This window comes from Electrophorus electricus, chromosome 24 (assembly GCF_013358815.1).
Source record: "Electrophorus electricus isolate fEleEle1 chromosome 24, fEleEle1.pri, whole genome shotgun sequence".
Classification (NCBI taxonomy): domain Eukaryota; kingdom Metazoa; phylum Chordata; class Actinopteri; order Gymnotiformes; family Gymnotidae; genus Electrophorus; species Electrophorus electricus.
The window spans coordinates 8350200-8365999 of NC_049558.1; the positions used below are offsets into that span (position 1 = coordinate 8350200).

The window sequence follows — 15800 nt, forward strand, 5'->3', positions numbered from 1 at the left end:
TCTGTCATATGACTCGGAGTAGGTTGCATGGGAGGATACAAGTAGGTGCAAACAAACCCTAACCCAGTTAATTTCCTCGTGTGAGTGAGTTGGTAAAACACCATTAATGTTAACTGGCCAGACCGTTACGAGATGTTTGTGTCTGTATACATAAAGGAAGAACCCCTTTTAGGCTCCACAGTTTACAGAAGAGTGCGTCTCTTAAAGGGAAACCATTTCACGCATTTTTGGTGTACATGATTTTATTTTTGGAGTCTATGACATGATTCAGTGCTCCAAACACACATTCTTCTTCTCATAGGCTCTGTTAGAGGCCCTGAGCCTTTAAGCCTTGCCTCCTGATGAGTGCGGCATGCTCGGATTGGTCAGCCTACTCTGTTCTAGCCAACTTTGTCGGTAGGAATGTGTTACAAGATTACATCATTCTGCAACAAAGCACAAGGGCTGGAATTGCAACGAGGTGTTTCAGGCAGCTGAGAAAAGTGGTGTCTGGGGGGAGAGTTTTAGTCCATCTTGCATGTGCTTTGGGGTTTGTAACTTTGCAGACAAAAAGCTATACAACACTACAGGAAAGGGGGGAAAAAACAGGGAAAACAAGTCCCCTTTAATTTTCTTTGTATGTAATAAATGAGTATCTCATGTGGAAACAAGTTAAATTTGTCAAAAGCCTCCAAGGAAAGTTGGCTCGAAGTTTGTTCGAACCTTAACCAAAGATACAAAGAACCAATGATACAAAGAACCAAAATGATTTGGGTCTGGTTGAAAAACCAGCGCCACTGTTTAATGTGGTTTTTAGCAAGCCCAATCACAGCATCCTAAATAAATATTACTAATCTTGAGACATCTAGTCTGCAGCAGTATAGAAAGACAAACCTGCATGCACTCAGACACAAACACACAAAAGCAAGACAAAAGAAAAACCATACCAAATAGTACCTAGAAGGTACTTTATTTCATAAAGTAGTGAAAATATGAACCATTACTTGAAAATCTTTCAAAATAAGATGATTACAAGAACACACTAACATTACCGTAAAGTGAAAAACAGCATAAAAGTAATTAGAAATGAGTTAGCTTCTGATAGAAGAAAGACCAAGTGCTTGTGACAGGAGGCAAGGAAATTGAAAATCAGTAAAAGAATTCTGACCAAAAAAAGCAAGACAACGAGCATTAATGCAGAAAGAACCAAAACTCCTCAAATCAGAACAGAACAAAATCTGAGCTTAATAAAAATACAATGTGCAGTAAGAAAAAAGGCAAATATTATCCTACATAATTGTTCCTTTTGTTTCGTATGTGACCTTTTAGGTGAAACCTAAAAAAGAACAGTCTTCCACAGTACGCCAGGTAAACCTCAACTCATCACCGCCACGCTGCTGTTTCCTGAAGTGCTTTCCTTTAGAACATTTAACAAAATCAAACACACACACACACACACACACACAAAAAAAAACCACCAAAAAACACAAGACTAATTAACTACACGCATTTCTCCATATACCACAGTACAACCCCCCACAACAATTAGGCAATCACTGGACGGGCTGGAGAATGTGTGTTCACACAACATTTTTTAGCCATCCAGTAGCATTATGACTTGAGACAGGAATCAAACCTGCTTTTAACATACAACTACACATTTAAGACCGAAAAACATACATAATTCACTCTAAATATACATAAACAGTCTTCATGCAGTAGGAGTTGGACAATATCGGCTATTAATACGTCAGATCCAATACATCTTATGCAGCATCCTAGTAAAGAAAGCACAAAATATGGCTAGAATAAGGACTACAGGAGTTTTTCACATTGTCTGTGGTTCAAGAGCCAAGCTCCTAAAATCCTCCCAATAGTCCTAGCTGAACGATGCGGTTTCAGGTTAGCTTGGCTACAGTCTTGCAGAGGGAGAGACTGTTCTTGTTTCAGTGTTTTTTCTGTAAGGTACGAAGCCGGTGTATATAGTCTGGATTGAGGAGTGAACACCTGATTTGAAACCCCATACCTACATTAAATATGGTACAAGTTCATTAAAAATATATATATATATATATATATATATTGATGAGTGGGATTGACGAGTGGTGCATTAATTACAATCATGGATTTCACCACAACAGGTTAAATTGCATCCAGAGGCATAACAAGACAGTAGTCTTTTGCGAAGCAGAAAGTCTGATCAGACTACGATTAGTTTAACACAGTTTGTGTGCATGTAATCATATGACACCAAGCATATCAGATGTGAGACAAAAACAAAATCAACAGAGCAAAGCTAACAAAAATAACTTTTCCACTTAGCCTAAAAATTAATGCACAACTTGGAGTCAATAAAATCTCTAACCTTTCCAGTTCCCAGACATTCTGAATAACTTTACAACTGCAGCAACTGTTTTCGTTGTTGTTTGTTGTCTTTGGTCGCCTTGTTCCAAACGTTATTCCAAGTGTGCCCCCTCTCCTGGGCTTCTAGCCCTGTGCTGGGCCAGAGTGAAGTGGTCCCCCTGCTGCTCACATTGCAGTACCGCAGCGGTTCTCAAACAGTTGCTCAAGGACGGTGCTGTCTGCCAGTGTGGACACGTCTCCCATGTCCCGCTGGTTGGACGCTATCTTTCTCAGCACACGCCGCATGATTTTACCTTAGGTGAACATGAGACGAGAGAATGGTTCGCATTCCTATTAACAACGCAGGCGTTAAAACACATGCTCACACTCTCCAAAGGGGTTTCATTTGTACCTGATCTGGTTTTGGGAAGTCCAGGGGCATTCTGGATGTAATCGGGTGTAGCTATAGCACCAATTCTCTCTCTCACTGTTAGAGGAAAAAAAAAAAAAAAAAAAAAAAAAAAGATGAAAGAAAGGATGAATAACAGTCGAGTGAAAGAATTAACCAATGAATTGTGAAGTGGCACAGAAATTAGATTTCGGTTAGCCTACTCATCACAAGCTTTCACATGCCTTCACAACTCTAGATGCTTTATTCCTTCATTATTTTACAAAGTAATCTGGCAGTTTTCATTTTTAAGGTCCTATTGCAGAATTCTGGGAACAGGTAACTAAACGTTTTTTAATACCAATTTAAGAGGTCGCATCAATGACCTCCATTGTTTAAGGGGAATATATACACAATGTAAAGCATGATGTGATTTGGATAAAAATCAGATCACACTTCAAGAGAAAGTCCTGCAGAAATGGATAATTCCAACAAGATCAAGTTTTGCGCAGAACTATACTGTTGAAGTAGATGTTCCCTAGATATAACCGACAAACTGCAAAAAAAACACTTGCTTTGAAAATGGGTGAAAAGGGCCTGAAGAAGTGTGGGTAAAGCTGTCCTGTAGTTTCCTCCATTGCATTATAAACATAGGCTGCTCACAGTTTTGGAAAATTTCCTGTTGTAGTCGATTCTGACATTAAGGATTTTGGAATGAGACGCGCATGTAGCCTAGTGTTAACGGGACCCACAAAACTCAAGAGCAGTGCTGACTTTTCAGGCAAAAGAAAAAGGTTCCCTGGCACCAAAACTGCTGATCACAAATCAGTGCTTCACTGTTAAGATCCCTTAAGAATACAGCCAGCGGGCAGGGCCACACTTGTGCCCCAACCTTGCTGCCTGAGCTCAGCTTCCAGGGCGGCGGTGTAGCTGATGCCGTCTGCGAGTGTGACGAAACAGTAGAGGCTCTCTCCTTTGACAGGGTGCGGCGTCCCCACCACGGCGGCCTCCGCCACCGCCTGGTGCTCCACCAGAGCCGACTCCACCTCCGCCGTGCTCAGCAAGTGACCTGAGTGACACAGAGGGGGAGGAACAGGGAGGGAAGAAGCTTCAGTGGGTGGGGCAGTGGTAGCTTAGCGGATACGGTACTTGATCAGAAGGTTGCCGGTTCAAGCCCCAAGCTGCTGTTGGCCTCGGCCCCTCACCTGAAACATTCAGCATGTCGTCGATCCTGCCGGTGATCCAGTAGTAGCCGTCCTTGTCTCTGCGGCAACCTGAACACGGAGCACGAGCGCCATCGTGAAAGGCGGCCTGACCACTAAGTCAGTCGTTTCAGACCATGCTCGAGCATGCGCCGTGTGCTGTGCAAGGGACATTACCATCTCCAGTTACGTAGTATCCTGGGAATTTCTTGAAGTAGGTGGCCTCAAATCTCTCGTGGTTCCCATACACAGTCCTCATCACACCAGGCCAAGGCTGCTTGAACACCTGCACAGAACCAGGCGCTTTAGCTTATATAAACTACTACGCTGACAGACTTACACACATGCATACAACAGAACGGTTTGTTAAATTTATCCACCATGAAAAGAAACCTGCCGACTGACGCTACACCTGCAGCTGTACTGTAATGCAAGACGTCTGCTTTCGAGTGGACGTCACCCCATGCCTATGAGTACACAGCGCAAGACTGATATTCTAACACCACGAGTGGAGTGGAGCTGGCTCGTACCAGGTAACCCTCGCTCGGTCCCTCCAGCTCCTCACCCGACTCGTTCAGAATGGCAGGCACCACGCCAAAAAACGGGAACGTCTACAGACGCAAGGAAGACATCACAGACGCAGTGGAACTCAAGTTTAACAAGTGTACCAAACTGACAACAAAACAGGCGTTAAAAACAACAACCAAACACCACCACACTTAACCCGTTTAAAGCCCCAGTACCGTACAACTAGAAGCAGGAGTAAACTGTCAGGGGCTTAGAGAGACACACTCACTGCAGATCCCGGTTTTAGAGGCGTGGCAGCTGGTAGGGGCGTTAGCACGTGCCCTCCCTGAAAAGCAAAGAGGAAGAGTTATCCAAGACGGCACCCGGCACAGCTGCTTAGAAATTACGTTCAATCCAAGTATAATGTTGGCAAGATAAATGCACTAGTTCATAAAGGGAAGAGCTACAGCTGCTTACCGTCTCTGTCTGCCAAAAGGTGTCAACTACGGGGCATCGCTTATCTCCCACTACACTGTAGAACCACTGCCAAGCCTCGGGATTAATGGGCTCACCTACTGTACCCAAGATCTTCAGAGAAGTCCGTTTACACCTGACGAGCGAGCGAGCGCGCGCGCGCACACACACACACACACACACACCTATAGGACTGGGCAATACCATGGTTGAACAGTCATAAATATACAATATATTTCCATACATTACTTTTAGGTGTACAATTATTATATTTTTACATCTTCCATAATAATATATAGGCTACTACTAGCTAGCCAGCTATAAACATTAAAATGGGTATAGTTGGCCTTTGCCTAAACAATGAGGCCAGCACACAACAGCGTGGTGTGCCGAGGAGTTGCCCCAATGTGCCCGGTTTCTCTATGGAAAGCAACCCGAGTGTGCATACATGCTGTGTGCCAGAGGCAGCTCAGGCTGAAATTAAAACTGTGACCTATGAAACTATGTTTCCCTGTATTAGTGGGATCCAATTTCAAAACTTGACACTTTCCTACCAATGTGTGCCAGCATGCGCCGATTCTGGCTTAACTGGTGTTAAAGCGGTTAAACACAAGACTGGGGCTGTGCCAGCGTGCTAATATCCCGAGTGGATAAGGTGTAAAAAGGAAGCGGAACAGCGGGACCTCAGCACCTACTTGTGTACTGGCTCTGTGCCATACTTCATGAGGAGCCGGATGGCGGTGGGGGCTGTGTAAAACTTGGAGACCTGGTACTTATCCACTATCTGCCACATGCGGCTAACGTCGGGGTAGGTGGGCAGACCTTCGAACTGGGACATTCAGAATGACATCAGAAGAGTCCGATAAAAATCTGGGTCAGTTCAGTTTTACTTTTTTTGCTGACTGGGGCGAGTAAGACATTATCTTACTGAGGAGAACTCCTGTCAAAATTTGACAGCCTTGAATGACAATGTCAGGATCCAACTGTACCACATGACATAAATCCAGTTTGTTTCTCATTTCTGTCCTGGGCACTTACACAAAGTAACAAAAGCGGTGGGGATGCTCCCTTACCAGGACGCTGGAGGCCCCATTGGCCAGGGGCCCATAGGTAATGTACGAGTGACCAGTAATCCAACCAATGTCTGCGGTGCACCAGTAAATGTCATCGGGGTGGTAGTCAAACACCAGTTTAAATGTTGCAGCAGTGTAGAGCATGTAACCACTGACTGTGTGCAATACACCCTGAGAGACAAACCGACCAGGCAATTAGAACACCTGAGGAAGTATGAGGGAAAACACAGACATAAAAAGTAGGTGGGTGACATGATACCTTAGGTTTCCCAGTGGAGCCACTGGTGTAGAGGATGAAGAGAGGGTCTTCAGATTCACACCACACGGGCTCACACTCGTTGGACGCTTCTTCCATTAGTGTGTGCCAGCACAAGTCCACCTCTGGGTTCCAGGGCACCTGCACCAGTAAGAGCCCACAGAACAGAAGTGGACATCAGTCTTCTCTAAGCTCATCTGAAGTGCGCATTTGGAAGCGGTTCCTTAACCAGCCGAACTGCTCTAAACGTGCACAAGATGCAATTCACTCTCACAAACCTCTACTGAACTACAGGTGGATCTGGACGTGCTGATATGGTATAACCTGAAAAATTTCATTTCGTCCCACAGTGCGTTTAAACTAAAACCAAGGAAAGTGGTTAGCTCGTAGGATAAAAGTCCCATCTCTTTCAGGCAACATAATGTAAATAAATGAACTTTTTTTTTTAAAGATCAAAGTAAAGTTAGTTATACGCGGTACGTAAACACACATCCACCACAGACTGGACAGAACAGACTAGGGGAAGATGAGCAGAAGAGCCTGCTTGGCGGCGTCAGTTCTGGCATGCACACCACGGCCTGAGAGGAGGGCACACAGGACGAGGAGAGCCGTGTTTCATTTAAATGACAGGAGCAGTTAAATGGAACTAAATGGGCATGATGGCGTTTGACCACACAGAGTGACCAGCCAAAGCCATGACAGTAGTGGAAGAGAAGCTCAGAAAGGGCGCCGACACTCAAGAGCATCGGAGGCTAGCAGAGTCACTACCATGACGGGACTGTGTTTCGGAACCCATCTCCCCCCCGCAAGTGCCAAAATGGGGCTGACCTATGCACTGGCTAGTTGTACTTGTAAGTGGGAAAGGATTATGAAACACTGGACGATGGCCTCATTGGGGTAAGGCTGTTCTACGCGGGTAGCCTCTCTGCTCCGACTTGAGAGGATAGGCTAGCTGACATGTGCTTGAGACAAGGCAGCGATTTGGAAGTTAAAAGCCAGATCTCGTTTGTTGGATTTTATACATATTCTGATACAGCCTAGATATTATAAGGGGGTGGTGAAAGCCACATGGGTCAGTAGGGGTAGAGTGACTACAGCCAGCAAGCATAGGTCGTAGACTACACTACAGTGATTTGTGACTGTCCGCTTTTTTCAAGGACACCTGTTACCATCTGAGGTTTGCCCTTTCAGAATTGGCTTTTAAAACCAAACCTGCAACAACTGAATGACTGCAGTCGTGGAACTCAAATGGAGTCTTTCACTTGCATTCACTTAAAACAACAGATTCGAATGGGTCGCCTTGCGCCGCCACTCGTTAGGTAATAGTAATCGCACGCCAAATCTGAAAAGTGCGTGAATGTGTATGGCTGGAGGCACCCACGTGAGCGCACGCAGAGTCACGCCGTGTTAGAGTGTGAAGATTGACGCAGGCCTCGAACCTGCCCACGGAACAAGAGAGTCGCCGTGGAGTGAACAAAACGAGTGCCAAGGAAAGGCAAGAGTGGGAAAGAAACACTAGAGGTGAAAGCAGAGAGGGCTCCAAATACCTTGGGGTTGGGACGGACCTTCCTTACTTTTTCTGTCTGTTTCTCCTGCTAAAAGGGGAGGGTGGGGGGGTTGGTGGTTAATGGAAAGATTACTCACATAGAAAAGTGTGAGGAAATGGTAAATATGGCAACACCTCGACTGTACATAAGACCTATCTGCCATAAAAGAGGGAAAAAAATTAAAAAAAGAGCTCTCATTCTCAAGTTTGGAAATCATTCTATTATATACATGTTTCTATGATGTAAAATATTTCCAGTATAATAACTATGGTGTTGCCAGATTTTTGTGGCACTGGAAAAAATATAGTCATAACACAAACTGAAAACAGGAGGACTGAATAACAGATAGGACAACATTTGGGTACAATAGAAAAAGACACAGCATAAACCCTAACGTTACAGATATGAAGGGAGGCTGGCAAAAAATTAACACGTAGCCGAAAGATCAAAGTGCACCTGCAGGCCTGGACAGGAGCGCTTGGCTGGGGGCGACAGGGAGCCTGGGCTCGGCGACACTTCCTCTTCCTCCTTCGATAAGTGTTTCAGCATAATGCAGCACTCCACTAGGACAGACCTGAGAGAAACAAGGAGCACTTGAAAAGCAAGCAACGGACGCAGCTTCATTAAAAGCACAGTTCTACAAAGGCGACACTCGACTGTGGACACAGGCCGTGGCTTCTGCAATGAGCAAAGTCAACGACCACCAAAGTCTGCGAATTAACACGTTCCTATCCGATATACATAATTGTGCAGCCCAAAGTGAGGCCTTGTAAGGAACAAGGGATGCAAGTAAAGAGCGTGCGCTGAGAAGATCGGGACGTTTGTCTTACTTGTCTCTGCATTTCTGCAGCGCCTCGTCGGCAATCACCTTAAGACTGATAAGCTTATCCCCTCGGTAAAAGCCATCTGGGAGATCAACAGGGACAGAAATGGAGGGAAAGTGCTGAGCGGACTGGATCGAACTAAACAGAGAAACGTAAATGGTGAAACTTCATCTAGGCTCTTATTGAGCCTGGGATCTGGAACGTGCTGTGTGTGGTGTGCTGTGCTGCCCCGACTCCAGTACGCTGATAAACCTGTAGCACCTAACACATTTTCCTTCATACAGACAAGCCTAGAGGAGGTCTAAAAATAAACCTTCCAGCTAACTGGTTTTCGATTTATTGGCTTCCTTTCTGAAAACTATGACAGCAACGATGATGCAAACCACCCATTACCCAAACAATTAATTTACAGGTTTAGGTCAAGTGATAATGTCACATCCATCTCCTGACGGCCTTGTTTTTAGTGTAAGTCCAATATGATGTAAAATCTAAAGACTTCTCCCCCCACACACACAGCCAATTCACTACATTTCCACATCCAGGCACGCTAGATCAGAATGTGGAGGAGAGTCAGTGCCAAGGCTTGGTCGTAAAGTGCATCTGAAGGCAATGTGGTCAGCGCCTTTTCTAATACAGCAAATTACACTCAATAAAAATCAACACTCATTTCTCATCAGGAAATTTTGGCTAATGGGATTAAAGGTAATCTAGATGAATGGTTCACAGGTTAAAGATGTGGATTAATAAAAAATGGACTTTTCTTACCAGCTGTGATCAGCAGAGAACACTGAGAATCTATTATTCTTTCACAGAGTGACTCAGCAGAAAAGCCTGCAAACTGGAGGACAACAGATATTCCTTAAGGAGAGATTCAAGACTTTAGAATGTTATTGTATGTACAGCCACAATTCTCCAAATACTACAACAGGGAAATAAAAAGGAAGCTACCCTAAACTCAGGAACACACTGACTGATGATTACTTTACACCGCATTCCATATTAAGTGTCACAGATTAAATTTTTTGTTTTTCAATTAAACTCATGGATGGTATTGTGTCTCAGGGCTCTTTGGATAACTAAAATCAATCTCGGACACCTGTGATAATTATCTGAGCCTAATTAAAGGAAAACTATTTAAGAAGGACGTTCCAAATTATTAAGCAGGCCGCAGGTTTCAAGCAATATGGAAAAGAAAAAGGATCTCTCTGCTGCCGGAAAGTGCCAAATAGTGCAGTGCCTTGAACAAGGTGTGAAAACATTAGATATTTCACGAATACTTGAGTGTGATCATCGTACTGTGAAGCGATTTGTGGCTGATTCAGAGCATAGACAGATTCGTGCAGATAAACGCATAATGAGGAAGGTTTCTGCCAGACAAATTCATCGGATTAAGAGAGCAGCTGCTAAAATGCCATTACAAAGCAGCAAACAGGTATTTAAAGCTGCTGGTGCCTCTGGAGTCCCGTGAACCTCAAGATGTAGGATCCTCCAGATAGCTGCAGTCGTGCATAAATCTACTATTCGGCCACCCCTAACCAGTGCTCACAAGCAGAAACGGTTGAAGTGAGCCCAGACATACATGAAGACTAATCTTCAAACAGTCTTGTTTACTGATGAGTGCCATGCAACCCTGGATGGTCCAGATGGATGGAGTAGTGGATGTTTGGTGGATGGCCACCATGTCCTAACAAGGCTGTGACGTCAGCAAGGAGGTTGCGGAGTCACGTTTTGGGCCGGAATCATGAGGAGAGCTGGTAGACCCCTTTAGGGTCCCTGAAGGTGTGAAAATGACCTCGGCAAAGTATATAGTGTCCTCAAGCAAAAGATCTGAGGGTGGGAGGCAGTTCACATCAAAACAGCAGCTCTGGGAGGCTATTCTGACATTCTGCAAAGAAATTCAAGCAGAAACTCTCCAAAAACTCAAGCTCAATGGATGCAAGAATTGTGAAGGTGATATCAAAGAAGGGGTCCTATGTTAACATGCAACTTGGCCTGTTAATTAAAAAAACAAAAAAAACAAAAACAAAACTTGAAATAACTTTCAGTAGGATTCAGTAGGAAATAGGATTTCAGTAAATGTGACCTCAATGCTGCAAATTCAACAAATGACCATTTTCAGTGCTTTAAAACCTATAAAATGTTTTGAAACACTGTTGTGCATAATTTGGAACAATGCATTTTGAGTTTACTTTTGAAAAAAAAACAACTTATCATTGGGAGGTTTGTTCAAAAAAATTTGAATCATACTCTAACGGTTGATAAATTATACTGACCGTCATTCGCATTGACATTTAGGAAAATCAGAGAAAAATATCATTTGCCTAATAATTCCGAATGCGGTGTAATCAGAGGTCAGTGGAAGGCTTTTGAGAACATGCGATACTAGGCCCATATCTTTAACAGGTTGCTGTTTTGTAGAGGTGCTGTTGTACATAAACGTTGGCAGCCACTTAAAATTACAACATGACCAGGGAAAGGGACAAAGAAAGAGGAAGAACGCACCACAATAGAATGCACTGCTCCAATTCGGGCACAAGCCAACATGGCCACTACCAGCTCAATGACCATGGGCATGTAGATGGACACTCGATCCCCTTTCTTCACCCCTGCAAAGCCAGAGGAAATATTACTCATCTGCCCAGGCCAAGCAGCACAGCCATCTCTAGCTCTCAAGCTGGGCACATACCTTGCGACTTAAGGACGTTGGCAAACTTGCACACTTGCTCCAAAAGTTCTCTGTAGGTCACGGTCTTCTCATCTCCCGGCTCGTTACCCTCCCTGTTTAAAAGCCAATCAGGATCGTGAATGAGAGCCAAAACGTTTCATCTTCATCACACTAATGCAGATGTGTCACAGTATGAGGAGCCTGCATGTTTGGTCCAATTAGATTTGGTATTGTGGTTTTAGGCTTCAATTTGTTATATGCTGCAAAAGTAATTTTTTCCACTCTACATAATTGCTCAGGGTGCCCGTGTGATGTGACTGGCCAGGAGGGAGGGGCACACCATCAGCGGAAGAAGAGCTTGAGTCATGGCACTGCCAGAGCAGTGCTCGGCTGGTGGTCGGCCTCTCTCCTGCAAACACAAATGGCTTGCCACGAGGCCCGCAAAGCCCCTGCTCACCAATACTCTCCAGGCCTGGCTGCTACTGTACCATGGGGCACATTCAGACAGTGGGTGGGAGCTGTTACTGACAAGGATAAGGGCCATTACTGTTCAGAAGTCCAAATAAATGCATTTTGAAATTTGTTGCACTGCATTTTAAAATGAGAACCTCATACTGAATATGCTGTAGGATACGATGTAGCGTTGAACCCAAGACCCATTACATATAGTTACTCGCACACAAACAAAGTGCTGTCTATGACAAAAAGGTTATACAAGTAACACAGCAATCAAAAGCATAACGGGTAAAGTACACGCTCTCGAGTTCGTGCAGTGGCTGAGGTTGCAGGCTTAAAACATTAACTTCCTTATCTTTGAAATGCCCTTCTAGAGGCGCCAACATCTTTGAGGAAAGCAGACAAAAATGTGCACTAGCCATGTTTTCTTCTTATAATTAGACATCGTAAATTTGCTCTGCGCACAGGCTAACTGTCCATCTGCACAACAGGGCCTTCCGCAATCTTAAACGAGTGCAGGCAGTTCTGCAAGTATGGACGAAGGAGAAGAAATTCTGGCAAAGCTTCGGCAGAGGACCATATTTCACATCCTGTGTTGTAATATCTGGCACTACAGAATTACAGAACTAAAAACTAAATAATAAAAAAAAAAGGTTTGAATAGGCAAAAAAATTTAACTGCCTCCTTTGAGAAATGGATTACAAAATGCCTATCCAATCATGATGTGGGCACAACGTCCACAGCAGCCTGCTATGGAGGCCCCGAAGAGCAGGCGGGCGGACCACTTTCAGCCGAGCAGGTGAATAAAGCTGACGACGACGGCTGAGTGTCAGCAAAGACATCCTGACTGGAAGCTCAGACAACCTGTCAGCATTGGACTGATGCACACTTATCCACCGATATGGCACACGTGATTTCTAGAAAGAAAGAAAGGAAAAAAAAAAAAAAAAAAAAAACCCAACTGCACAAGGCCTAGTAAATTTTATTATCCTGTCTACAAAAATCCACGCGGTACACAATCCGAAGACAAATCTATCAGCCTTCCGAATTGGAATTTCATAAGTAACGCGATTCTCAAATTGCAAAACCAACAATTGCACACCCGTGCATTAGAGAACTAAACAGCGTAACAAACAACATACTTGAAGGTGCATCAAGTGGTCAATCAGCTTTGGTAAGACAAGCATGTTTGACCCAATCCACCGTAACATGGATAAACCTCTTTCAAGCAAACGCAGAAATGATCCAACTTTCAATAACAGCTGATGCTGCTTATGAACACTACCAACACTCCTTCTCCCAGTGTGACGGTCCTGTTGCCTCTGTATGTGGTACTTTTCAAAGTTTCATATCAATTTGTCGTCACACAACATCATATGACCACAAGATATCTGTTAAAAACACTTTTTGATGCACAAAAGCCAAACTCTAGCAGTTCCTATGCAACAACATTGCCACAGTTTCAAAGTAGACATCCACAGCTAACTCTGGGTATTGCCAGTAACTTCACTATATGATATGCATCATGACTGGATACTATACAATGCCTATACGATGTCCGTTATACGATTTATATTAAAATTAAATTGCAATAAAATAAGCCAAAAGGAAGTGAAATAGTCTGACTGTAGCTGCTGTTCTGTGGTCTTTCCTAGACAAATGTATTGATTTACCCTAATGCCACTGGTTTTTTTTCCCCCCCGAGGTGCAACCAGATTGACATTTTAAATACTGCACTTGAACGCACTAGTTTCACACTGGGTATATAAAAGCTAATAAATATTGATACAGCTGTGACTGCATAGATTCGTGTATCAATAAACATATTGCCAAACCTAATTGCAGTTGTTTTAAACAACCTTTAAGCAACCACAATTACTACACCTGCTTCTTCTACCATCTGCCTTCTGTCATCACATCTCTCACCAATGGTCATTTCCAAAATGCTTAGAGACCAGGGTTACCTTAATCTATGAAGGCACCTAAAACTATACAGCCTTTAATCAGAAAATTCTAATTATTTTTCCACACATGTTTGAAGGTTCACATCATATCCTTATGTTCAAATGATAAATGTCATGGAAAAGTCATTGATGATGATCTAAGTAGCATTCACACTATGGGTCTGTCTTGGCTCAAGTATTCAGCAACAGCTCACACTAGTCCCCACTGTGGCCTGGATAATTCTTGCACACATCCAATGTACACACTGACCAGTAAAAGGCCACTCTGTCCCCCAGCTGTCTCTCATGGATGTTGTGGTCCAGAATGTTGTAGCAGATATTTGTGGTGGCCCCCTCCATGCACTTGACAAAGATTTTACCCTTGGTCACATCAAAGTTGTAGTCCAGAAACTGGCCAGTGTGTTTGGTTTTCCAGAAGAAGTCTTTGGCAACATCTCCCCAGAACTCTAAATAAGAGAGATGGCAGTTATAAAAGTGTCAGGCAAATACAGCCTTCTCATTATGAGATTGATCCAATGCACCCCTCGGGAGAGGGGTGTCAGGCAGATGGGATGACAGGCAGGAGATTACAGAAAAACACAGAACGAGTGTGCACATCATCCACTGCTACATGCAAGTGTGAAACGTTTGTCAAAATTTCCCTATGCTTAAGAAAGCGAAAAACATGCAAATACATCTTGAAGAGAGAGCTTATTTTTTTTTGCTGTGAGCGTATTATTGAAGAAACAAATCATGTGATTAAATCGCATTACTTAATTTAAACGGTGTAAAAGCAGTATTGCATCAAAATAATTACAATCAACATTTTAAGCCCCACTGCTGTGTACTTCAAGGCTACAGTGGGTTACAATACGGAGAAAGTAACGAGCCAGTAAATGCAGATAGCTATAGTAAATGCATAGTAACTGCGGACAGCTATAGTAACTAACGTTAACGTTAGTCCCAAGTCTAATACAAAAAGGTAGTATAGCACAGTACGAGTATAGTTCTTTTTGAACTAACGTAGCTGAGTAGATAAATGTTTACAAGTAGAATTACCCTCTGGAGACTCGACTGACTTTTCGTAGAGCTCCTTAAATGTCTCAAAACTGGATATGTGTGCTTCTTTCTTCAAATCCTCGGCGGCGTGCAAAACGTCTTTTTTGGGAGCCTTATCGGGAATCATCTTGACTGCTGTAGTTAGTCCACAAAGCCCAAGTTAGCTAACGTTATCTAACCGAACTAGACGACTATACCTAGCTAAGGAAATATAGCTAGTTAGGGTAACCAACTACAAAAGCACCGCGCCCCTAACGATAACGCTCCTTTAACGCCTCTTCCCTCACCGAACGTTGGCAGTCGACGAACTTGTGCACCATTAGTAGCTATGCAGCAGCGAACTTCCTTCAGTCACCTCGCTGTGACTTATTGTTGGCTAACGCTAGCTAGCGAGAGTTGAGAGGTGGAGGAGCAACTTCCGCGTACTCCCTCCCACGAATAGCGTTAAAGAGACGTTTGGATTGGAACGTTGGACAAACGAACCGGACAAGCGGGCGACCGTCGAGGTCAAAACCAGGAGCTCAAAACCAAGCCGGCGACCTTCGAGGTCAAAACCAGGAGCTCAAAACCAAGCCGGCGACCGTCGAGCTCACAGCCAAACTAATGTTAGCGGCGCTGGAACCTGACAGCAGACGACTCCTGTAACCGAATTAGCCAGTTAACTTGCTCTCATTTCTCAAGTCTAGTGAGCTGACTAATTTATTCGAGGCACGCCGCAGTTTTGTCTGAATGACCCTAAGTATCTGATTAATCGGCTGGTTACTTTAGATGGCGGAATCTCGACGAGAACGTCGGCTTTCGTTGAAAGGGCTAGCGTTGCTTAAACGAGGTAACGCTAGTTATTTGAATTTGAGCGCGGGATGACGCCGGTTGGTTTTAACGGCACCCGTTAGTTGGTTCTAATGAGCTCACTGGCTAGCCTAGCTAACTTATAGACTGCGTTCGTTCACTCCCTAACCTTACTTAAACAGTCCTTAGATAGACGAACAAGTTAGCTGCCCTGCTCATATAGGAGATCCGCTACCAGTGGTAACGTAACGCGGAGTTTAACCAGACGCATTCAAGTTGTTGGGGAGCTAGTGTC

The 15800-nt window shown here is 43.9% G+C and overlaps 1 protein-coding gene across 3 annotated transcripts; it reads right to left on the reverse strand.

Moving 5' to 3' along the window:
- Window positions 1–740: 740 nt before the first annotated feature.
- acss2 (acyl-CoA synthetase short chain family member 2) lies at window positions 741–15443 on the reverse strand. Of its 3 annotated transcripts, none has more exons than XM_027008397.2 (19): window positions 14717–15443; window positions 13929–14124; window positions 11280–11371; window positions 11096–11199; window positions 9359–9431; window positions 8600–8675; window positions 8226–8343; window positions 7770–7814; window positions 6226–6363; window positions 5967–6137; window positions 5589–5722; window positions 4897–5029; window positions 4709–4765; window positions 4443–4523; window positions 4090–4198; window positions 3916–3984; window positions 3603–3779; window positions 2735–2809; window positions 741–2636 (listed from the first exon to the last, which is right to left on the reverse strand). In XM_027008397.2, the coding sequence occupies exons 1-19, from the start codon at window positions 14841–14843 to the stop codon at window positions 2509–2511; spliced, it is 2103 nt and encodes a 700-aa protein (XP_026864198.2). In that variant the 5' UTR covers window positions 14844–15443; the 3' UTR covers window positions 741–2508. The 3 variants fall into 3 exon arrangements, with proteins under 3 accessions (XP_026864198.2, XP_026864197.2, XP_026864200.2); XM_027008396.2 differs by having other exon boundaries at window positions 7770–7817; window positions 14717–15442; XM_027008399.2 differs by lacking the exon at window positions 7770–7814 and having other exon boundaries at window positions 14717–15440.
- Window positions 15444–15800: the final 357 nt, after the last annotated feature.